General features: G+C 43.3%; 1 protein-coding gene across 2 annotated transcripts in view; it reads left to right on the forward strand.

Moving 5' to 3' along the window:
* Positions 1–215: 215 nt before the first annotated feature.
* The window catches only part of LRP11 (LDL receptor related protein 11), a 28,384-nt gene continuing 4,192 nt past the window's right edge, over positions 216–24,407 (forward strand). Inside the window, exons 1-7 of one of the 2 annotated variants that reach the window (XM_036380607.2) lie at positions 216–786; positions 5,592–5,755; positions 8,217–8,358; positions 10,403–10,528; positions 11,232–11,441; positions 16,799–16,900; positions 23,154–23,225. In XM_036380607.2, the coding sequence (XP_036236500.1) occupies positions 261–786; positions 5,592–5,755; positions 8,217–8,358; positions 10,403–10,528; positions 11,232–11,441; positions 16,799–16,900; positions 23,154–23,225 (1,342 nt within the window). In that variant the 5' untranslated portion in view covers positions 216–260. Of the gene's footprint in view, positions 787–5,591; positions 5,756–8,216; positions 8,359–10,402; positions 10,529–11,231; positions 11,442–16,798; positions 16,901–17,173; positions 18,766–23,153; positions 23,226–24,407 lie in introns of those variants that run through there. The other variant, XM_036380606.2, reaches the window with a different exon arrangement.

The raw sequence follows: 24,407 nt of genomic DNA on the forward strand, positions 1-24,407 counted from the left end.
TTTCTTTCTAACATACATCTTAAAATTGCCCTCACCAGTTTGAGCCCCTTGCTCCTTCTCCTGTCGCTGCGGCTGCTGAAGGAATGTCGCTCTGGGGGCGGTCCCGGGGCGGGGCCCGCCGGAGCTGTTCGGGGCGGCGGGTGCTGAGCGCGGCCGCTCCGCCTGGTGCAGCCGGGCGGGGCCGGCGCCTCCCCGCGCCGCGCTCGCTGGGGGTGCCCCGGGGGGAACCGCTCCCGCCGCCGCCGCCGCCGCCCGGGGCCATGGCGGCGCTGCTGGTGCTGGTGCTGCTGGCGGCGCTGGGCGGGCGGGCCGTGCTGCCGGGCGGGCGCTGCGCGGCGCCGCTGGCCGACCTGCGCTCGCAGATCTCGGGCGTGGAGACGCTGCTGGAGGAGTTCCGCCGGCAGCTGCAGCAGGAGGAGCCGGGACCACCGGCGACAGCGGGCGGCGGAGTGGGCGGCGGGGAGCGGTGCGGCGGAAGCGGCGGCTTCTCCGCCAGGCCCGACTCCATCATCCGCACCAAGGACTCCATCGCGGCCGGCGCCACCTTCCTGCGGGCGCCCGGCGCCGTGTCGGGCTGGCGGCAGTGCCTGGACGCCTGCTGCGCCGAGCCGCGCTGCACGCTGGCCGTGGTGCAGGGGCCCGCCCGCCCGCGGGGCACGGCGGCCGAGCCGGGCTGCTACCTCTTCAACTGCACGCACCGCGGCCGGCCCGTCTGCCGCTTCGCCCCGCACCGCGGCTACAGCTCCTACAGCCGCCGGACCGCCGGCGTCGCCCCGCCGCCCACGGGTAAGCGGCTTGCGCGGCGGGAACGGCGGCGGGAACGGCGGCGGGGAGATGGCGGCGCTCGGCGCGGGGGCGGCAGGGCCGCGGAGCCGCCGGCGGGGAGCGGGCGCCGTCCGTGAGGCCGCCCCGGCGCCGGGAAGCCGCTCCCGGGCGGTGGGGCGTCGCCGGTGGGAGTACGGGGCGAGGAGAGCCGGGCTGCGCCGTGCCGTGCCGTTCGGAGGGGTGCCCTGGGCCGGGAGAGGCGGCCCGGCCGTGCCCGAGGGAACCTTACCAAGGTGTATAAATACCTTAAGGGGAGGGGGTTCAATAGGATGCTTCCAGGCTCTTCCTGTGGTGCCCAGCAATATGACAAGAGGCAACGGGCAGAAACTGATGCACAGGAAGATCCTGCTGAACATAGGGAAGAACTTCTTCACTGTGCGGGTAGCCACGCACTGCAGCAGGTTGCCCAGAGACGTTGTGGAGTCTCCCTCACTGGAGATCCTCAAGAACCCTCTGGACACAATCCTGTGCCATGTGCTCTGAACGACCCTGCTTGAGCAGGGAGGTCGGACCAAATGACCCACTGTGGTCCCTTCTGACCTGTGAGGGCTTTGGGGGTGTTTGGGCTTGGGGAAACCCATCCTTCAATATCTCTGCCTCTGCAGAGCCCTTGGCGGGGCACTGTGCCAGCCAGCCGGTGGCTGGGAGCCAGGCAGTGGGATGTGCATGTTCCCTGGCCCCACACTCCCTGGGGAACCAGTGAAGTCCCAGCTCCCCAGGAACTGTACATATTGGGCACCTTCAAAACATGAAGTGCTTTTTTTCCCAGCTATGCCATAACCTGGTGCATAGCCTGAGAGCAAGCACATGCTGTTCTTGGGGGTGCTATCCAAATGTCATTGCCTAAGACAGCTTCTTACTCACTTAAATCAAGATTTTTCATGCTTAATAACTCAAGAACTAGACTGAAGAAGACAAGGATACCTCACCAGTAGTCCAAACACAGCATGGACATTCTCAACAAGCACCTCTGGAAACTAGGCCACATCAAAAGCAGCTGTTTGTTCAACTCTGAAGCATATTTAGGAGCAATATTATCCAGAGCAAGCAGCTGTAGATGAAAACAAATCTGGATTTCTAAATTTGGAATCTGTTTCCTAGCACCTGATTCAAAGAATTTGTTTGCCTTCCCCCACCTCCTGTTGTTAAACAGTCTCCACTTAACTAATTTTGACTTAATTTCATTATCCCTGTGGACGATACTTTCCCAAATGTCATCTGCATCTTACTCAAGATGCAATAGATCTCATCTGAAGTAAATTAGTCACTGCGTGCAACAGGAGCAAGACCTGGTGTTGGTGTGGGTGAGAACAGTGCCCAGATGTGCCTGCTGTTACTGCTCTCTTGGGAGGAGAAACATCAGGCTTGAGGTCCATTTAGACCTGCACGTTTCATGAAAATGTCAATGTGAATCCCCTGGAAATACAAAAGAGCAGGGACTTGATTTATAGAGGCATTATGATTCCTAAATATTTGTTTGCAAAGTGCATGGGCAGGTAGATTAGAGAGCTACAAGGAAGGATCCCTTAGCAATAGAGATGAGGCAAGCTTAAGGTACCAGAAAAACCCAAGGTGTAATTTTAACATTTTCCACAGGAGGAGTATTATTCTACAGTATTATTTATGTAGCAGCTTTGTGGTAGTTGTATTTCATAAGCCTGTATGCAGTTGCATGATGAGATTTTACATCAAAGTCACACAGAATTAGGCTTCATTTTGAACTGCCTTAATTCTATTAAAACCTATTAGGAACTAATTTTGCAGTTATGGCACAATATAAATAATATATTGTAAAAATGATGCTCTGTCAACTAGAAATCTTGAATTTCTTGAATTCCTTGAGTTCTTGAATTCTGGAATTCTTAAATGCTTTGCCTTTTTGGCAGCTTTTCTGACTGTCAGTACTGGACTTGCAAGGCAATTTCAGTTCCTAGTCTGCAAATTGCTCTGTGTCCTGTTGGTTTTATTTAAAAGTCTGCCTTGTGAGTGATGGTGGTATTGGAAACAGGGGATTATGATTTCTTAATGCAATTACACTGGAGCTGAAACAAAGCCACAAATGAGAATGAACTTTTACTTAAACATCTGTCAGATGTGACATAGACCAGGAGAGATAAAATTAAGATTGAATTATTTTGCTCTAGTGTTTTGTTACCAGTGCATTCTTGAATTACATTGAAAAACAATCTAGACAACAGGATGATGAATGCACATCTTTTTTCCCTTCTGTCACCCCATGAATGAGTTTAAAAAATTTAGGAAAGAACTTTCCATTTCAAGATTTTTTTCCATGAGGGGATAACATTTTAGCTGCTCCTTTTTTTTTTCTTTCAGAGTACTTTTTTCTTGAGTCTTCCACTGTTTTCTTTCTGATAATACCAAACCAACATTTACCCACTGATGTGGTGCCCTCATAATTCCAAAATATTTCTGTGCATTGGGATACAGTGATCTCTAAGATCACTAGTGGTGAGCAATGGGAGGATTCAATATCAAAGTAAACTAATACCAAACACATTCAGGAGTTTGCAGTGAAATAACCTTTTATAACAAGGCCTTCATTCAGAAAATTAGTTGGAAGCTTCATTATTGGCAGGACTAGTCTGTATAAAGATGGAGGGAGCAGAATAAATAAAAAGCAGGATGAAAAAAAAAGCCTATTGTATTGGCTCCCTAAGAAAAAAGTGTTTCACCCCTTTTTCTAGAAAGCAGCCAGCTCCAGCATCTCAGAGGGTTGACCTGATATTTCAGTTCCATACTGCTTGTTTACATTCAACTTAAATGCAAGTTGAAAGCAGAAGTTGAGAGATGATTTTTGCTGACCTGTGGCTGATAGCGTTTTATTCCCATGAGTGGTAGCTGCAAGTGGCTCCTTGGAGTATGCCTCCAGTGAGTTTGTCTCCTTGGTTTTTTATGCTGCCTTCTTATTCCCCAGATTTGGAGGTGTTTCACTAAGGATCATGTATTCCATTGCTTAAAACTTTGCTGTGGCAAAAGAATCTTCAGCTCAATAGGCTGTCTCCTCCCATGCCATATATCTCTAACAGGCCAAATTTTCCTTTCTGCCATTGATTTACCTTTCTGAAGATGATGTGGTGGCTTACAAGCAAAGTGTGATGCCTCCATTCTTTGGGACCAGAGGTTTTTGTGGTCCTTCACTCATCTTTAACAAAGGGCTTGAACTTCTGTAACTGACTCAATGCAACTCATGCTGCTGGAGTATAAGGTTTGACCAGGAAGAAAGTATCCTTATTGCTTAGGGGAATTGGGGCTTGTCTCTGCCCCTACAGGGCATTGACCAAGTCATTTAAACCAGAGAAGTGACATGAAACCCCTTTCCAAGGTAGAAGCAGAGGACTGGGCTGTGCTGTTTGTGACCTAGGTCAGTTTCTTTTCAACAGTTATTTGTAAACTAAGTAACTCTGTGAAGACTGTACCTAACTCATTTATATCAAATAAAAGTTGCCCTGGCACTATAATGATGGTGTTTATTAACAATGAGTTTTGGGGTTTTATTAACAATGAGTTTTGGGGTTTTTTTTTTTTGCACCTGGATGGTTTTTTTAAAACAAAGTTTGTTTTGAGAGGTGAGTGTATACAAATTAGACAAAGCTGCCTTCGTCATTGGATGAGTAAGAAGTGTTTCATACTTTCTATTATTATAGAAAGTAGTTATTGTATGTTTTCCTAACTTTAGACATTTACCTTGAAATTTTCTATGTCTGACCTACTGGTGAAAAAAACCAAGAAATAAGAATTTTGCTGTTTAGTCAGAGATAAACAGTTGTCCCACTGCTCCCATGAGCTCCAAGGCTTCAAGCACCTTCATGATACTGTTGAAGAGCACGTGCAAGGAATATTCCCCACACTGATGGGAAAGCACCTTTCCTTGTGCAGCTCTGCCCACATGGAGTGCAGTTACAACCTTGATTTCAGTAATTGCTCTTGAGCATAGCATCAGTATCCTTTACAGGGTATCCTTTGCAGAGCTTGAAGAGCAGAGAGCACCCTGCCACTTCAGGGTGCCCAGAGAGGGAATGACACTTGAATGGGGAGCTGTAGAAAGATGCAATCTTTGGGTTCGACTTTTGTTAGTCTCACCCAAAAGCTTGTGGTCTGATTGGCAAAAGTACTTAGTACTCACAATTTTAATCAGTAAAGATTGTACTTGGAATATAGCAAAATTCTGTAAATAAATATTCTGAATATCCTAAATATTCTGAAAATCAAGCTTTTGATATCTTAAATGAGGCACTTAAAATTGATGGTGTCTGATGAATTTTAATCATCATGTGCACTGCTTCATCAGGGTGCCACCTTATGCTAAATCAGTCTTTCATTCCTATAATGATGTATTATAAATAGGGACTAGAAGTGTATTGAATTAAGCAGAGTGCTATAAAAGGTATAAAAAGATGCTTTAACTGCCATCTGTATGTAAGTCATATTTAAACTTATTTTCCTTAGCTCAGATTTAAAAAGTGCACTCATGCTAATAATCCTGTTTGTTGTGCAGGTACCTAGAGAGGTTTTCTATGCTTCTCCATGTGCTTCTAATGTTAATTCCTGAAGACATCATAGGAAATTAACTTAAATAAAAGCAGATATTACTTTGCCTAACAAAATGTGCACTAATGAACATGTTCCTCTTTCAGGAAGTTGCACAGAGGTGAAACAATACCTTAACCAAGAAAGAAAAGTGGTTTATGTAAATAATCACTTAGCCTCCCCTCATAAATTACTGATCTTCTCTTTTTTTGCTGAAGAAGAAGAATTTGATGAGCCCCCACAGTGTCAGGCTGGTCAGGACATTGTGCTGCAGTCACCTGTGGACTGGGTGCTTTTGGATGGCCGGGAGAGCTCCGATGACCACGGAATTGTGCACTACGAGTGGACACTGCTGCAGGGCGACTCTTCAGTTGACATGCAGGTACATCTGCAGCCCCCCTTGTGGCCAGTTACTTCCAGATTGGTGTGTTCAAGTTTTAAATGTACAGCTACAAATATTAAATATATTGGAATCTGTCTGCCAGGCAGCAAAATTAGGATATCTTTACAACCTGAACATTTATTTCACAGAAATGTAGAGCAGACCAGGTTGGAAGGGACCTGAAAAGATCACCTGGTCCAACTGTTTGTGGGACAAGGAGACTCAGTGAGGTTATTTTATCTGTCCAATCCCATCCTGAAGACCTCCAGTGAAGGAGACTACACTGTGTCCCTGGGTAGTTCCAGTGATTATTTCTAGTGGCTTACACAGTTAATCCCTTTCCTGGATGGCATGGGACAGCCAGCAGCAAACAAGTAGATAATAATATTCCACTGGATTTGAGCTCTGCTATATTTGTGCTCGCTGCACTTCAGCTTCTGTCACCCCAGTTAGAGACCCCTCAGTAATTCAGTTACTAAAAATAATAAGGGATTTTCACCAACAGTCTCCTGTCAGTGCTTATGGAGAAGCTACAAAGAAGCATGATGAAAACCTTATGAAATATTTTATCCATACATTTTCTACTGCACTTGGATTTCAAATTACCCATGAAGAGAGCAGTTCTTCAGTTTAGTCTTTTTTGTGAGTGCTGTAGGATCAGCAGAAAAAGAAAGAAAAAATGTCTCAAGTCCTCAGACTCTACTCATAGTCTCTTCACAGCCCACAACATCAAGGACATACTGGGAACTCCACCTAGAGCAGGAAGGATATGTAGAGGTGAGAGAGCATGAAGCAAAATGAAGCTTTAAGACTAGTTGCTAGATATCATCTTTATTATCAAAGACTTGTTTATCAGACCCATTGCAGCATTATTTTCTTTAAAGAGCAATTAAATACTTTTTAAACTAATCTGTGATTTAGTAACATAGAGTAAAACAAAAATTAGAATTTAATAAAAACATTAATTTTATATTTTTAATATTACTCAAAGTCACTTTATAAAATACAGACAAGTCATATATCCATTCAAAGCTGTAAAATTCACATTAACCTTGGTGGCTTTTTTGTAATTGTTAACAGAAAATGAATTTGACACACATTTATGCTTAAATAAATACTTTTCTATTGTGTTCAAATGAGCAGGGATTTCTCCTACAGATATGTACCCTGGTGATTAACCATGATAATTTAAATTTTAGAGTTGATATAATAGCTGTGATTTTTTTTCATGCATTCTTCAGTTGATGTCTTTAGTGCTTTGGTTACTGCCCTGAAGTTACTGGATTTTGTGTCATTTATTCTTTGAGAGTAATGTATGAATCCATAGCTACAAGGGAGATGGGAGTGTGTTTAAATAAGATAAAAGGCAGCTGTTGCATTGCTTTTATGTAGCAAAGAATAAATAGAAGGCAGAGGAGGGGAAAGGACTGCTAGAAAGAGATCTTATCATATTGTAGAAGGAAGCCTTTTTTTTTTCCTGTTGTGACTTATTATTGCTTTTTTAGGTAATTTGCTTCTCTGATTGCTACCCCCACTCTGTAGCTGCGCAGCGCCTGGACACTTGGGGACAGTAATGGGTTGGGGTTTTTTTTAATGCTGATTATCTGTTTTGAGCCAAAGTTTCTGTGTAAGCAGATACAGGCCAGCATTCTTCAGGGCAGCATGAGAATAAAAAGGAAAGCACAGAGGTCTCCAGGAGAGTGGTGGTGTATTCAGAAGTCAGTGGCATTTCAGAAGTCTCTGCACTGGGACAAGACTTGGGCTCCATGGCTCATGAGTTTTAAATACCACATTTGCTCTCCCAACAGTCACAGTGAACAACAGCAGGTGTTTTTTAGAGCATAATAATTTCTTTAACAAATTAAAGAATAAAATTGTAAGGGGTCATACACTCCATCAGGAGGTACTCAACAGTCTGATCAGATAACTGAGTTCATTCATGTAAATAGAAAAGGAAAGACATTTCAGGCAGGAAATTTTCTCACTGAAAGAAAAAAATGTGTTATCAATACACTCTTCTATAATGGAAAGTCTAGGACTCTGGCCATATTAATCAAAAATTCTTGTTCTCTTTCAGGCATGAAAATTTATTTCTGTGGATCTATGTTATATTGTCTACAGACTAACTTGATAAAGAGGAAAAGGCCAATATTTTACTGTCTATCCTCTAAAATTACATTTCTAATTGCTCAAAAATTGATTTAAATGTATGTGACCATTTGTTCTCCATTTGAGTGTTGAGATTCACAGCTCCAGGTAACTGAGTAGAACATGACAACACTACCTGCACGTTGCGGGGTTTTTTTACAAATGGATGCAAAAAAAAAAAATGTTACATGCTGAAAGAAATACATGCTTGAATAGGCTGACTAGACTGCAGGAAGTATTTAATCTTATTCCTGGAAGGTCATGGATGGATCATTGTGCCAATATGTTTTTTTTACTGTGTGCCTTCACTCAGGTACCGCAGCCAGGAACACTGAAACTGTCCCACATTCAGGAAGGCGGGTATATTTTCCAGCTAACCGTGACAGACACTGCAGGTCAGCGGAGCTCTGACAACGTCTCTGTGACCATCCTGCCCATGGTTCATTCTGCAGCAGGTGAGAAAATGCCTGGGGCTGGCTCTGTGACACCCAGGGTATGGTACTTAGAGCAGAGCAAGGGTCAGATAAAGGTAAAAATGTTATTCTCCATTTTCAGTGTTTTATTTTGCCCTTGCTCATTACATAATGACATATCTTTCAGCTTAGAATCTCTCTTTCAAAGTGAGGAAACAAGCAAGCATCACTTGCCTGTTAGAGAAATAATACTTTCAGGCACTGAGTATTTGCCCTTCTATTGCTAATAAGCATGCAGGATTGGAAGAGTGAAATATTGACACAGGCATCATGTGCATTGTAACAGTCAGATGGTGTAGGCATCGTGACAGGGCTTGTGCTATAGGGAAGACCCAGTTAAAATTACCTAATAGTATGTTTGAGGCGGACTAAGAATAATATTGACCTGCATCTGTAGTCTGAAAGTTGACATGTTTTTTTTGTTTAAATGCATTTAAGTTTTTCTTTCTGATGGTTGTTATTGAAGCCTTATGCTACTGGGGAAGCTGAAACTGGGACTGACCCATCAGTTTTAAACTCTGAGCTTCAGAAACATGTGAAAAGCATAAAAGGTAGAAAGTAAGTTACATTTCAGTGGCTGTCAGTCCTGCTCTTAAATGTAATAACTTCTAATTACATTGTAATTAACAAGTTGCTAGTGCAGATCTGCTGCTCTGGCACAAAGTTAAATAGCATTATCACCATGTTTAGCAGAACCAGTGAAAATCTTGCTCTGCCTCAGCACAATATCTCTATGTGAGCGGGTAGTCCCTGTGGCAATAAGCTTTTATTAAGAAAAAATCTGCTTAATAATGCCTGTGTTCCAGTAATGGATGATAGAGTTGTGTTCATTAATATTTAATTCAGCTAAAGCAGCCAGAGAGGTTTGCTGCTTTGTTTATTTGCTGCTGGGTATCTGGGGTATCTTTTGTATGGACCACATAGGGGATTTGCTGTCTTCTTTATTTTTCTAATTCCCCAGCTACATTAGCAATTCAAGTGCTACTGCTGTAGCCAGACCAGTTCTTGATGCCTTAATACGTGCAAGATCAGTGCTATTACTAGTGCTGAAGTTATGGAGATGCATTTTCAGATTTTAGGGGTTTTAAACAGTTGTCTGCATTCCTGGCATCCTTCTCTTAGCCTGGTGCATCGTTTGGTACACAGCAGGATAACAACCAAAGGCTGTGCTCCCTTATGCAAATTGATTTGCTCTTACAACACTAATCAAGCACTGAACTTGATAGTGCTTTACAAAGTGATGAACTGCACTGCTGTTGGAAAGACAAAAGCACAGATGTAAACACTTTATAATTACAGAATCAGAATGGGTTTCAGGAAAGCTTTGAGTATGCAAAATGGGACATCCAGAGATACTGTCCATTTCCAGGGGAATCTAAATGTTAAAGCAGGCAGCAGTCAGTTCTTTCTGGTGAAAGTAATTTGTGAGAATGTGACCTAGTCCTATTTTGATCTGTGCTGTATTGAAGTCACTGGATGCTGATGTCAATAAATGATGAGCATTCTTTGAGCATTTTAATTACGTTGTAAAAAATATGCCATAAAAGATCCCATATGGCCCAAATGTGTGCATATAAAGCAACGTATTGGTGTTGAATGGATATGTAGTAGGAATTATGTGTTGGAAGGATGCAGTTACAGCCACAGAGATTTCATTTATTCATTTTCAGGACTGGTTCTGCATCCTTTAAGCCTAGGAAGATCTCCTTTCAGCTTAGGCCAGCAGAATTCAAAGCACTGTAAGGGTGCTGCACAAGGTGTAAGGTACAACAGCCTCCAGGTTGAGTACTCCTGTAATAAACAGATTACCAGGCTAGTGATGAAGGTGCCAGGAACAGCTATTGCCTATATTTGCTTCTGAGTCAATACGATGGCACACAGCTGAGTCTGGACTTTGTGCCTTGTTCATGGTGCTTCTTGACATGACGTGGTTTTGCTTTTTCCTCCATGCTGCAGATTTTAGTCACTGACTCAGTATTCACTCCTTGATTTCTCTTTTGGTAATTTGGGAATTGTTTCTCAACAGCCTGTGTTGGGGTTTGCTCTCGCTACCAGTTTATCTGTGATGATGGCTGCTGCATTGACATCACGTTTGCGTGTGATGGTGTGAGGCAGTGTCCTGATGGATCAGACGAGACTTTCTGCCAGAACCGTAAGTGTGCCAGGCCACAGTGGCACAGCAGACTGTGAAAGTAACCACAGCCTCAATGACCAAAGCGGGACAATGCCACTTCTGGGGCCTCTCTCCCTGTGAGCAAGCAGTTTGCTCCCAGTCTTTCATTGGAATTAGCACATGGGAAGGTTTAATATTTGCATACTTTTATTCAAAGCATATTAAAACTGTCAAGGGTCCCTAAGTGACGGGTTTTGTGTTCAGCAGTTAAAAGATCGGCTTTGCACTTGTGTGATGATTCTGGAAACAAGAACCGTGGTCTCTGTGTGAAAAGGTGTCTCAGAGGTACCCTTCACTGTGCTGTTAGACACCTTGCAAGAATCTGAAACACTGTGGACACACATGGGAACCAATTGATTCACCATCATGCTATTTGCTTTCATTAGTCATCCAGGCTCAGCTAAGTGAGCAAAACCCACCAGAGGGTGAATGGGCACAATGGCTAACCACTCTTTCATTGTATTTTAGTTGCTGGATTTCACTGTAGGGGTCATGAGTGTACTCTTGCAAGCAAGTGTTAGGTATCTGTGACTCACATTTCATTATATGTGTGAACCTGAGGAAGTTGTTCACTCTGCCTCAAGGCCCATCTTGGACAGTCTTCCTTAAGAACACTTCCATTCCCTTGTTGTACAAACTTTTTTTTTGTACATTGTACAAAAATTTTTGTTTCTGTTAACAGTCAGCTCGGGTCGGAAGACAGTGACACATGCAGCTCTTGGCACTACCCAGCAAAGGACTGCAGAACTGACTGAAAACACAGAGGAAAACTCTGCAGTGAACACCCTGAAAGCCACTGCCAGAAATCAACCACTTCTCTCAGTGGATCCAGACATGTCTAACCAATCGCTTTCTCAGGGACCAAAGAAACAAATCAGTGGATTTGTGCCAGGTAAGAATTGAATCTGTTTCAATAAACCCTTCTCCTTAAAGAAAGGAAGTGTCTTGCACCTTAAATTTAATTTGTCTTTTGGTGTCTGGCTAAGAGGAAAAAAAATTCAAATGTTAATAAATACAAAAGAAACCTGTAATAATGAAGTTCTAAGTAGGTTTTGATTTATTATTGTTAAGTTTGTTTTATACTAGGTGCAAAAAGAAAGTTGAAATGTAGGAATGCTAGAGAAATAATACAGTCTAAGAAACAAAATGTGCAATGAACTAAACAAATATTCTGCCACAGGTTCAGCTGTGTAGGCTGATGTATTAAGGCTCCTTAAATCTCATGGGGAGTACTTCAGGAGCACATAATAAAGTACTGTTCAACTTGGGTGAGAGTAATTGCTTTTCTCCTAGTGCTAAATATTATTTCTCTCTCTTTTTTTCTTTTTTTTTCTTTTCCTGAACTAATATCTTTACTATTATGGGCTTTTTTGTTTCTGAACTCTGTCTCCAGGGCAGGATCAGTCTTTCATCATTGTAGAAAAGTCTCAGGCTTTGGTAACAAGCTACCTCAGGTGTCCGTGTACAGGTCCCCAGTATTGTTCTGCACTGTGGCTGCAACTGTGTGATGTTACAGGCAGAGCCCCAGCCCTGGCCTTGGTAAACCTCTGGAAGCTGCAATGAAATTGATGTGTCTTTTAAGGTTCATGCTGATGAATTAAAATTATCTGAAATGGCCATTATATGAAAGCAAAACTGTGTGCACAGAGCCTAGAATCAGTACAAACCCCCCACTTTTATTTCTTTACAGTTTAGAGTGATTCATGTGCCCCAAGACACAGCTTTATTTTCCAGCTGCAACAGAGCAGTGCTCAGTGCCCTCTGCTGTCGGCTCCGGAAAAGGGCACTGTCCTGGCTGGCACCTGGGCATTCCCTTCAGGGTGCTTGTACTTCATCTGTGGAGTGCAGAAGGAGTGAAAACTCCACAAAGGGAACACTCTGTGAACGCTCGGCAAAGGGAGTGAAAACAATGCTGTCAAGAATTTGATGGCCTCAGTGAATTTGTGGGGACTGACAGCAAAATCCTGTCCCAAATGTTTTCCCCTTTTCTGGCAATATAGATGACCTCTAGATGACTCCTCACTGCTGACTAAAATTCTGAAGTGTGCCTCAAACCCTTCTCACTCACATAGTCTTGAGTGACACCTGATATAGGGCCACCTGAGCCATCAAACTTCCAAAGGGCTTTGCAGGCTCCAGTGGGAAGTCAGCTGCTAAGTAGGTCTCCAAAATCATTTGGCTTGTGAATCCAGGCATAAAACCAGAACTGAGGTCAGCACCTTCAGCAATTGATAATCAAGGGAAGTACAATGCAGAAGCATTTTTGCATAATCAGTTTCTGTGTTTACCCATTGCACAGTTGCTTGCACCAGTTTTGCTCTAAAGGTAGCCTTTTGCACAGCAGTACACAAGCAAAGAAAAAGATGCTTAGAAAATAAAGAAGTGTGATGGAGCTTCAGTGATTAGTGTACTACCAGTACCTGTTGTAATCTTCTAATTTTCAACAAGCAAGATTTCAAGCTGTTTTAATTCTTGTGGGTTTAATATTTTTCTTTTGACAGGGCTCAGTCAAAATTTAATTTAGATGCTTAATTATTTCCCTGTGGAATAAAAGGGTCCAGTCTTTACTGACCAGGAGCCCAATACTTCTAGCCACAAAAAGCATCAAACAGCTCAGGGAGGTTTAAAATCACCTATGGATCGATTCCAGTTAGGGTGCATGGGGTGGGACATGAAGAGGTACTAGGTACGTACTAGGTACATGGATCTGAAGGGCAGAAACTGCCAAAAACTGCTCTGCCAAAACCTGCTCTGAGCTGCTGTATTCTCCTGCAGACACTGAAATTTCATGGAGTCCCATGCTGTGCATTAATGATTCACAGAGTTCCAGAGAGGCCCAAGTCCTGCCCTCCTGGGAAGCACCACAGCCTTTATGGAGTTGGAGAGACAGGCATCTAATCTATTCCTTAAAATCCACCCAGATCCATTAATTAGACTTCCCTCCACCAGTGCCATCTCAGGGAGGTTACAGACCAAATCTAATAATTACATGATACAAAAATGAGAGGCACAGAAATACTGGAGCAGCTCCATAAAGCTCATCTGGAAATGTGTCCAGGAGGGCAGTAATGCTGGATGCATTTTTGAGAAGAGATAAGCAATGCTGAGCAGAAATCATACCAGCAGCCTCAAAAGTTCAGCAATTGCACTGGCAGAAATCCTGTTCTGGGAGGGATTGTCTCCTGCTGCTGCTACCAAGGTAGAACCTCTGCCTCTGAATCATCGTAAAGGTCTTTGTTAGACTGAGACAATCATGTTCTTGTTGGCCTGGAGCTGACATTGCAAACATCCTGGCTTCTTATATACTATTTTACATAAATTTTGAAAATAAGCTTTAGTGGTCCTAATGTCACTGTGGTGAAAAGCTGTCTACTTAAGATACATATTAGGGGATATGGCTTTACAGTGGCAGCACAGGTCCTGGCTTTTCACATGCAAATGCTCCATTCAGGGCCACATTTTTCTTAATTCTCAGCTGACAGTTTCAGATCATCATGGAAATACAATCCATGGAAAGGAAAACGTGATGCTCTTAAATCAGGTGACTGCAGGCAGAGTAAGTGAAGGTTTTACCTACTAAAGACAGCATGTGGCACATTGCAGCTGGCTGCTAGACTCTGTGCTTGATACAGGAGCTTTCCATTGATTTTTAAACAAGAGAAGTTTTTCCTGAGACATTGTAGGACTTGAGAGTTCTTGTTTTCCTTTTTACATTTGGTTTTTTATTAGTAGTGGCTAAAGTACCAATAAAGGCCTGTCCCTTCTGCTACTTACCTCTCCATAAACAGCTTTCATCTCTTAGAATTCAATAAAGATGTCTAAAAAAGGGACTTCCTTGTCAAATACAACCAAATTTATCTTTTCTCCTTTTCTCCAAAGGATCTGGGCTAAGCTGTAATGTTTTGGACTGTGAGATAGTTCCTGGTAGCAGATATATGAGCTTTCTACCTATGAAGCTGATACTTAAGGGAACTTCCTTCTAGAATCCATTTTCTCTTAATAGATTCTCTGTTCCAAATTTCCTTTAACCTTCCTTACAGTGGCCCTTCAGGCTTAGCTCTGACTTGATACAAGCTTTTCAAGGATTTACACTGAAGTATGAAAATATGCAAGTCCAAGTTAAGGACTGTTTAAAACTTCTGCCTGACCTAACAGGGGATCTATTCAAAGTAAAGTGAAAAAAGCCACAAGCAACCAATACAAAACCCAAAAATTATTGATAGTTTACAATGAATAAATCTTGTTCTGCATTCCTGCCTTTTCAATGGGATTCCTCTACAGCAGGACTAGTCCAGGGGAGCACCAAGTCTGACTTTGGGATAACCCCCTCAGGCACTCAGGGCACTGAGTCTTCTGCAACAGACTCATGGTCTACTTTTGCCCAAGCTGAAAGGCCAAACATTTTCTTTCAGAGTCGAGAGTGGATGGAGGAAGAGGCATTTGATGTCAATGAAAGAGTCCTTTCTCTCTCTGCAGACATGTTTCCATGGCAGTAAAGTCACCCAGACTGCATCTCATGCAAAGGCCAGCGCAGCATTTCTTCATGGCTGCTTCCAAATAGCCCCAGTGTCTTTCTCCAGGGAAGTTCTCAAGGCTAGCTGCATATTCTGGCACTCCTGAACTTGCAGATGAATATAGAAAACACTCAGTAGCAGTACAGCACTCTGGAGTGAGCAGGGGGCTGGTTTCTAAGACTCAGTAGCAAACAGGGTCATGCAGATGGGTTGAATTCATAAGCAGCCTGAAGATTTGCACTTCCCAGCACAGCCAAGCCAAGTGTATAAATCACCATAACAGCTTTGCATTCCCCTGGCACAGGGCCTCTGTCTGTCCCAGGCTGCCCGTGCAGTGCTGTTGGAGGCTGGCATTACAGCATTTGACTGAGTGCCCAAGCCTTAGTCATGTTTTTACTGCAGAGGCACCCACAGCAGTAACCGTAGCCTAGATCTGTAATTTAGGGTAATTGGAAGGGGCTGTAAGTGGCAATTTCCTCAGAGTAGACTAGAAAATCAAGAGAAAGTGAAAACCAAATTAAAGCCGTGTAAAATGCTTTATGCCAGGCTCCTAAACTTCTTTGGGGAAATTGCTCTTTGTGTTCTAGAGATAACAGATAAGATATTGAGCAGCATTGATAGTCTCTCCAGTCATGTAAGAAGAGCCACAAGTCCTACACTATCCTTTATTGAAAGGATTCAATTCTTCTACCCTTCCAAAAATTTCCCACTAAACTTTTCTCCATATTTGCAAAATTTCTTTACAAGCAGTTGACTTAAATATTCCCTTTATTTAAATGGCAGGGAAACAATTTTCTAAAACAGGCATTTAGATGCAGGCTGGAGCAGCTCTTAAAAAGAGCTGATGTCTTCTGAGTATTTCCAAAATAAAGACAAATACTCATTTAGTTTAATTCAGGAAAAACAGCTGCTGGTTTTGGTGTCAGTTACATTCAGGTGGTCTGCACATCTCTGATACCATTTGGGTATTTTAAGGCCAGTTCATTCGCTGTTAGGATTTTTCCAAGCCCACTTTACATGCCAGGACAACCTCAGGAGCCCAGCGAGGAGAGGGCCATGGCTTTTTCTGCAGCATTCCCTGTGGGTCAGGTCAGTGTTTATGCACCCCAGCCAAAATGGCAGGGCAGTAAAGCCACAGCCTGGGAGGCTGCCTTCTGCCTTGGAGTGGGAGCATTAGCATGGACTTTCATGACAGTACCAATGAAACAATTTAGGCTTTATTAGCAGTCATGTGCATCTGCTGCTGCCACTGCCAGGGACACCTTCTGCAGCTCTTCAGAGCTGCTGCTGGTGGGTGGGACTTACACACAGTGCATGTTCCAAGCTAATTGACTTAAACACTTCCTTAGCACCCACCACTACATGTAATTCCAATTACAGCATTTCACATTCATATTCTACAGATTTTGCAGCATAGTGTGTTTCTGCTAGCTCTATAACAGTTCTGAAGGCTGCCAGCAAAAGTATCACAGCACAAAGTGTCTTTGCTTTTAGTTGAGATGCACTGTGGTTTGGGATGTAAAATTGAATTTAAATTTTAGCTTCAGTTTCACATTATTTCAAAAATTCAAGTCGTACAGTCGAAGTCAGAAGTTCTCAAACTGTTCTTTGTTGTCTTTGTTTTTCTTTTCCCGTAAGTTTAAGCGCTTCACATTATTTAATACTAGTATCCTGTGGATAAGATTTCCTAGTCACTGAACTGCAGTATTTATTTATCTTGCTTGATTTTGTGCAGATAACAGTTCCTCAGGGAAAAGAACAGATGATAAAAATGGGGATGGCATAATGATGCCAAAGAGAGATCAGCTTGGAGGTGGTCGCCCAGTCCCAGAAACAGGTAAGACCAACCCTGTGAATTAACTTTGAATTACATCAGTTTTTCAGTCAGGTGCTATAGATACAGATAAAGTGCTCAAGAATTGAATAATGTACTTACATATTCTGAACTGTCCTTAACATGATCTTGCAGTTTAGTTTCGTAGTATGAGTTGTTCCAATTACTAACATCTAAGTGGTAGACTAGCTGTATTTTTAAAGAAAAATTTCAGGTTTTCTCTACCAGTGTCTCACTGTGTTAAATAAAATGTAATTTCTCTTGACCTCATTGTAGGTGCTGTGTTACCCTTAGCCTTAGGCTTGGCAATCACTGCTTTGCTGCTGCTTATGGTTGCTTGCAGACTGCGCTTAGTGAAACAGAAGCTCAAAAAAGCCCGACCCATTACATCTGAAGAGTCTGATTACCTCATCAATGGGATGTATCTCTAAAACCTGGATTTGGGTCAGTTGTTTTCTCCCCTTTCTCCTGTGTCCATGAATCTCTGCCTCTATAAAAGGACCAAAATCCTTAGCTTATTTTCAAGTGTAGAAGAAGCCTATGAGATGAAGAACATACTCTTCCCCTTTGGTGATAATATAAAAAGTGGGTAGATGACGTTGCTCAGAAAATAAGAAACGTTCAGGCTCTGGAGAGTAGCTCTAGTTGATTGTTGTGCAGAAGACACTGCAAGGTGGGGAGACCTGCAAACTGGATGTGGGGTGCCCATGCCCTCCCCACAGCAGTTGGGGTCTCAGCCAGGGCTGAGTGCACCCCAGGGCCCGTGCACTGGGGCAGCCAAGGCTCCACAGCCTGGCTGTGTTGGCCAAGGTGTGGGGGGAAGCCTGTGCCATCCCGCTCTTCTCAGTGCTGCCACCACTGTGGGGACCTGGATGCTCCAGCCAACACATTCCTTCACCGTCCTGCAGAGACCAGTTGTGTTCTTTCCACCTGATGCACTGGGAGTATTTTCATTAAAGAACGTGTCTTGCTTTGTTAATTAAAAGCAGTGGCTATCCAGGCACCAGCTTTTGCAAAGAAAATTGGGATTTAAGGAAGAAAGCATGTTATTTTCACTCGGTTTAAACCTCTGTGCTGCTAGCAGACAGCCATGCTTGCTAAATGCTGAAATGAAAAAATGCAGCTCCTCAGCGGTTGAGCTTGGACTTCCCAGTGCTCAACAGCAGTCGTGTACTGCTGCCTAAAGAAACTGCGGGTGCCCCATCGCTGGCAGTGTTCAAGCCAGGCTGGATGGAGCCCTGAGCAACCTGGTCTAGTGGAAGGTGTCCCTGCCCTGGGAGGGGGGTTGGAGCTAAATGATCTTTAAGGTCCTTTCCAACCCAAACTCCTCTATGATTCCATGTACAATCCCAGAGCTGTGTCTCTCCCTGGAGCTCAGGGCTTGTTCAGCCTTTTCCACATCCAGCCCACCACCCTCACACAGTGTGAGAACAGCACACAGCAGTTTCTGCCCAAGATGATGGAGTGTAGGATTCCTGCTGGTTATCCCATAGCTCCTGCAAAGCTTGAAAGCTTCGGTGATCTGCCCTCACCCCAGAAAAATTCTCATAGAATTAGAGCAAGTAATTGATATGTGTGAGTGAACTGCAGATGTGTTACCAGTAAAATGTGTACAGTACATGTTATATACATATATACACACACACTGTGCTGTCTGTCTTGTTTGGCTGTCCCAAGGATGTCACATTCCTCATGGGTCTCAATAAAACCAGAGTCAAATGAGGCATGCATTGTTTTGTATGTTGTCTTTTGTACTTCAGTAACTTTGAGTCAGCAAGAATATTGCCATGGTATACAAATAGTTATTCAAGTAATTTGTTCTTGATTACTTTATGTAAAATAGCTCTAATAAACCGATTCTATTCTTATATTTATTGCATTGTCTTTCGTTTCCATTGCCAGCTAAATTCTGTGCTACAAGACTGCATCATGAGAGCAGACAGAATTTCTTTCTCCTTTCTGTGAAACAGCCTTACAAGAAGCTGGAATGTGTATGGTGGGGGAAGTTGTTGAGATACTTATTTCAGGGAGACAGAGAGGGAAGGGCATCTGCCTGTGTGACCTGTCTCTTGAGCTGAGCAGGACAGCAGTTGCAGGGCTGGCTGTGCCAGCCACTCAGGGAATCTGGTTGCCAGTGCTCCTTGCTCATGCCACATGAGGCAAAGTCTGGTTGTTTGTACTTCAGTGTTACAGTGGGGCCAGGAGACCATCTGAGGATGCTGCCCATTTCCAGTTTGGAGTACAGCCTCTCCTCCATCCCAGCCCCAGAAGACATGGCAAATAGCACAAGACCCAAAAGGCCACATTTTAAATACAGCCTTCTAGGGAAGACTCACTGCCCATTTGATTTGGGTCTTATTTTCCATTATTGAAATTTGTATTGGGTTTTAATTAAGTACCTAAATGTCCTTCACCACCTTACCAAAGCAGAAGAAAGATGGTCCTTTCTCTCTGTGCCCACTGTGCTCCTATTACCAAAACCCATTACCCTGGCACACAGCCAGCAGCAGAACAAAAGGTTTGGTTTTGTTCTGCCGGGCAGGACAACAGCAAGATCTGGCACAAAGCACAAGCCAGTGCAGCTATGGTGCAAGAGGCTGCTCAGCTTTCCAGTCACTCTCCCCAACAGTAGGCTTTGTTTCTGTGCTGCTGCTAGTGAATAAACCTTCATGGATTTTGCATATTCCAGCTGAGAATGAATGCCTGCAAGCAGAGAGCAGCAGACAGCAAGCAAGGTAGAGGAGTCTGGGGTCTGGTTGGTGCTGCCCTAGAGTGGCCAGTCTTCCAGGGACTCTTTTTTCTGGGATGGGAGATGGTGACAATTGCTGCCCTCCGGGCCTCCAGCTTAAGGCCTATTACTTCCCAGGTGACAGCAAACTTCACGGCTGGAGTGAAATAAAATAGTTTTCACCCTACCAGAGAACCTGGGGGCATTGTCAGCTGGATGGAGAGCAAGACAAAGTTGGCAAAGTAACAGACTGGCTTGGCAGGTCCTGCAATTCACACACACACACTGGTCTCAATACCATGTGTTTGCATTTAATGGCTTTCATGCTATTTCATTTTAAGTAAGTCATACTGAACTACTGAGCTAGAGCACACCTGGGAGTAGCAGAAAATACTGTAAACATGCTCAGGATGTTTTTCCCCTTCTCCCCAGGCAGCTCGCAGTCACTGCCTCCTGCTGACTTAGCTTCTGTAGCCCCTCCTCAGCCACTCCCAAGATTGGGGCTCTCCCTCTGATGTCAAAGGAGTGCTCAGAGCAGGCAGTGCTTCCAGTTCATCTTCATGGCTGCTTTACTAAAACTGCATTCGTGGCCTGCCATGCAGACCCCAGAGCTGGAGAGTTTTACACAGTCACAGATCACAGAATACTCTGTGTCAAAAGGGACCTACAAGTGTTTATCCCGTAGAAGACGTGAGACACTGTGTGGAAGTCATCACTATTTGAAGTCTGTCAGATCTGTTTCTCCTGTCCTAAACTGATGTTTGTCTATCCACATATCTGTGAATATGCTTATTCCACCTATTCTTACCAGTATCTTAGATAAGCAGAGAATATTGACTACCCTGACTGCATAGCCCTGTGGAAGTTGCTCCTCTGTGTTTTAGGAGAGGTCATCAAAATTTATTTTGTCAGTGTATTGTAATGTTGATCAAGATTCTAATTTCACTTAGACTGTTTTTTAAAAACTGTTTTGCCCTTCAGACAGCTTAAGGACACAAATTACTTCAGAGCAGCAAACAATACAATACTTACCTAAGTTTGATCCATATTTAGAAGTAAGGTTTTTTTTTTCCATAATATGGGCTGCTTGCTGCCCACTTTTGCAGGGGATGCTAGCCTGAACATCTCACTGTAATCATTCCATAGCACTATAGGATAATAGCAGGGGCAGTTCCAAGAGCACATTTGCAAAACAAAAAGGCTGAAATAGGTCAGTGTGATGCTCCATTTGCTTTTCAAATCCTAGATAAAGGATAAGAGTTTCAATCCCAAACTGCACAGAGCCAGCCAGAGGCATGAACCAATAGCAACACAAACATGCCACCCCAAAACAAAGGGAGAGCCTTTCTAGTAAGCCCTAACAGAATCCACAGTCATGCATCACTGAGGTCTGTGCTGGCTGTTTTCATGTGCATCAGGAACTGGGATTTTTCAGTTTCTAATGGCAAAAGCTAAAAGAGTAAGGGCAAAGGGAAAAGCCTATAGAAGATTCAGAGAGTGCTGATGGGCATAAAGACCAGACAGAGGCAATAAACAGAGTAATTAATATGAAAAAGAGCCCATGACACAATTGGTCTGGGCTGAGTGACAGGGAAACATGCTGTAAATAAGGAATATTTAAAGGGGGAAAAATTGTGTAAAAGTAACTCTGCTCTATATTTTTCAAATAATAGTTATTTAAAATAGCTGAAAAAGTGAGCTGCACTCTGCACTGGAGTCCTGAAACACAAAGAGAAATCTAGAACGACTGGATCAGCAAACTTCAGGAGCAAGTTTTTAAATACACCTGCTAAAATTTTAATTTTTGCAGTTATAAGGCTCCTGGCTGATAGTTATAAACCACTCATAAATCAATGAAAAATGTATTTTGAGCAAGCTGGCAGAAACCAGACACAGCAGAAAGGTTCTGTGAACAACTCAGAGTTGCCACTTCCTTGGCCAACAGAAATGTATAATCCTGTTCTAAAGAGGGCAGAGCAAGACATTTTAACATAGTTCTTAAAACTACTAGATCCTAATGCATTAAAGAGATGAATTTGAGATTTCTACACTCAAACGAAATGCCTGGACAACACAGATACAGAGAGAGCAGGGAACTTGAATGAGTGCAGGACTGTAAAGGACTTGAAAGCAGGCAGCCCAGTGGAAGGTGGGGCCTATAGGCTAATTCCATGCCCATGAGAAGACTGTCCTGAGGCTGCCTCTATATCCAGAGGAGAGGAGCTTCTCTAGAGCTCTGATCAGAGCAGTAGCCTTGGCAGGTGCTCTGAATCACCCATTTTCCTAACCAGAGGCCTTCAAGAGTGTCCTCCTAGTCCATAAGGCACCTGCAATAAAAGTTACTGATTTATCTGATGCCACTTCTACATTATAGCTGAAAAAGGATTTGGCAGAACATAATAAACAAGACACATGGCCTGTTAATAGTACAAACACATAAAATGCAAACATAAGCCCAACCTTAGCTGAAAAAAGGACTTCAGCTTCTCAGAAGCATTAGGGAATGTTTTCAAGAGTATATACCAGGTCAGTTGCTCAGAAGCATATGATGAAAATGGCTGGACTAAAAGAAACCTTAGAGAATCAAAGTGAGATCTCAGAGTAACTCCAACAACAGTCTTTATGAAAAGTCTCTTGTTGCTAAAAAAGTTTTGCTAAAAGGCACGGAATTGTCTCAAGTTCTATGATGAGATACAGGGTTATTTTCATTTCTCCTGAAGCTTTCAGGCAATTCTCAATGGGCAGCTGGATCTCCTCCATACATATTTCAGCAATAGCTATGTCTACTCAATTCATAATTTAAAGAAATACAATTTTAGTTCCCAGCACATCCTGCTGAGCATCTCATTAACACCCTGCCAAGAGCATGAGAGAACAGTAACAGCCTTTCATAGGAAAATTCAGAGTGCATCAGCTGCAGCATGAATTTGTGCTGTAGTAGTAAAAAACTACTACCTGGAACAGAAAGCAGCCCTGTTTGTCAAGGATGAAGTGTGGGAGGTAAATAGGCCAGGTAGAGGGAAGTTTACATCACCTCTGCCAGCATTAGGCCAAGTTTTAGTCCATGCTTATTTCCTCAGACCTGGCTGAGGCATGGAATCCCAAACCTTGCCAGCTGGGGGGTCTGAGCACACAAGTGTGTGTTATTTACAGTAAAAGCAAAGGGGGGTTATGATTCCTTAAGAGTGTCTGACTTACCACAACTGGTCTGCAGTTCACAACCTTTCACAGTTAAATGCAGATGACAAAACTCAAATAGATTCAACAAAGGCAAAATGTATGAACCCACAAAACTAACTTAAACCCCATGCTTGAAGCCATTGTATACCACAGTACTTAAACTCTAATTTACCCTTCCTGATCTACGAAGTCTGAACATCTTGAAATGCAAAAGACCAATTTCAGACCTCATCATCTCCTGCGTCTCCCTGTGCCATCTGTGAGGCAACGCTTCCCCTCTGAATTTTTTTGTTTGGTTCTGCACAATGGGCATGTGTGACCTCACCATCTGCCTTTTTTCTGAACCAGGACCACCCATCATTCACTTCAGCAGAATACCTCTTCCACATTGCTTGGGACAGGGATCAAGGTTCCATAAAGGTAACTATTCATCTTTTGAACTGCATCCTAATATGTTTAAAATCAGCTGAATAGAACCAAAGTTACAAATCATGAGCATGGTTTGTGTTACTTATCTTTTGTATCGTGTCAAAGTTCAGGAGGAATTGTCTCACGTCTTCCTTCTGTGAACTGCATTTTAATCAAAAGCAGCACAACCTTGGGCACATTAATGAGTAGAAGGAAGAAAACACTGCTACTGTAAGAAAGGGTTAACACCCTTCTTCCTGGCAGAAAGGAGAGTACTAGTTCAGAATTTTCCTCCGAGTATTTTACTTTACTTCTTTTTGCTGATGGGTTAATTACACAGTCTCTCCACACTCAAAAATCCTGGAGCTTGTCACCCTGTCACAAAAACACTGCACATGTGGAGAGAACTGCTGCCAGCTGCAAGCTCCAGAGCCTACCACGCAGAGCCTCCCTGTCCAGGCATTATTGCCCATTTCAAACTCGATGACTACAAAACATTTCAGGAATCATCCAGGTGGCTTCATCAGCAGTGCTGGTGCACACATGCTGTGTGCTGCTTTCCTTCCAGAAAAAGTCATGTTATGGGCTCTGTGGCCTCAAGCCAGCTGACCAGTCTGAACAGAAAAAGTACACACGTCATTCTGCTACATAAACAGAAAGCATCCCTACAGCACATCAAACTCCTCTGTGGAGAGCTCACAACTCTTGGTGGGTTTTCAAGATAAAGGTACTGGCTTTCTAAGGCTTCTACTGTCTGGATCCCAGACACAACCGGATAAGCAACTCACAGTTCAGCCAAGCTGTTCTGACTTAGAGGTGATAGTAACAGCCCAGTGAAACATGACTGCACCTCTTATAAAGAGGGAAAGCTTCAATCCTTCCAAGTGGCAAATCACACTCTCCAAGGTAGCTGAATTCAACTATGGACAGCAGACAGAACTGTGCACAGAGCCTGTTTACCAAAACACACAGATGTGGGTTTCAGAAATTCCAAACAGACACCAAAAACCCCACTTACATTCCAGGTAGTATTAACAGGCTTTGTAAGTGATGTAATACATTAATTGACTGAAAATGGACACATAGTTCTCGTCAGTTAGCAAACAAGTATTTTTATACATATTTTCTTTTGGATATGTAAAATCCTGTTGGAGGTTAAAAAACAACAAAACCAACCACAAAATCAGACAGACA

Source organism: Molothrus ater, chromosome 3, assembly GCF_012460135.2.
Source record: "Molothrus ater isolate BHLD 08-10-18 breed brown headed cowbird chromosome 3, BPBGC_Mater_1.1, whole genome shotgun sequence".
NCBI classification, from domain to species: domain Eukaryota; kingdom Metazoa; phylum Chordata; class Aves; order Passeriformes; family Icteridae; genus Molothrus; species Molothrus ater.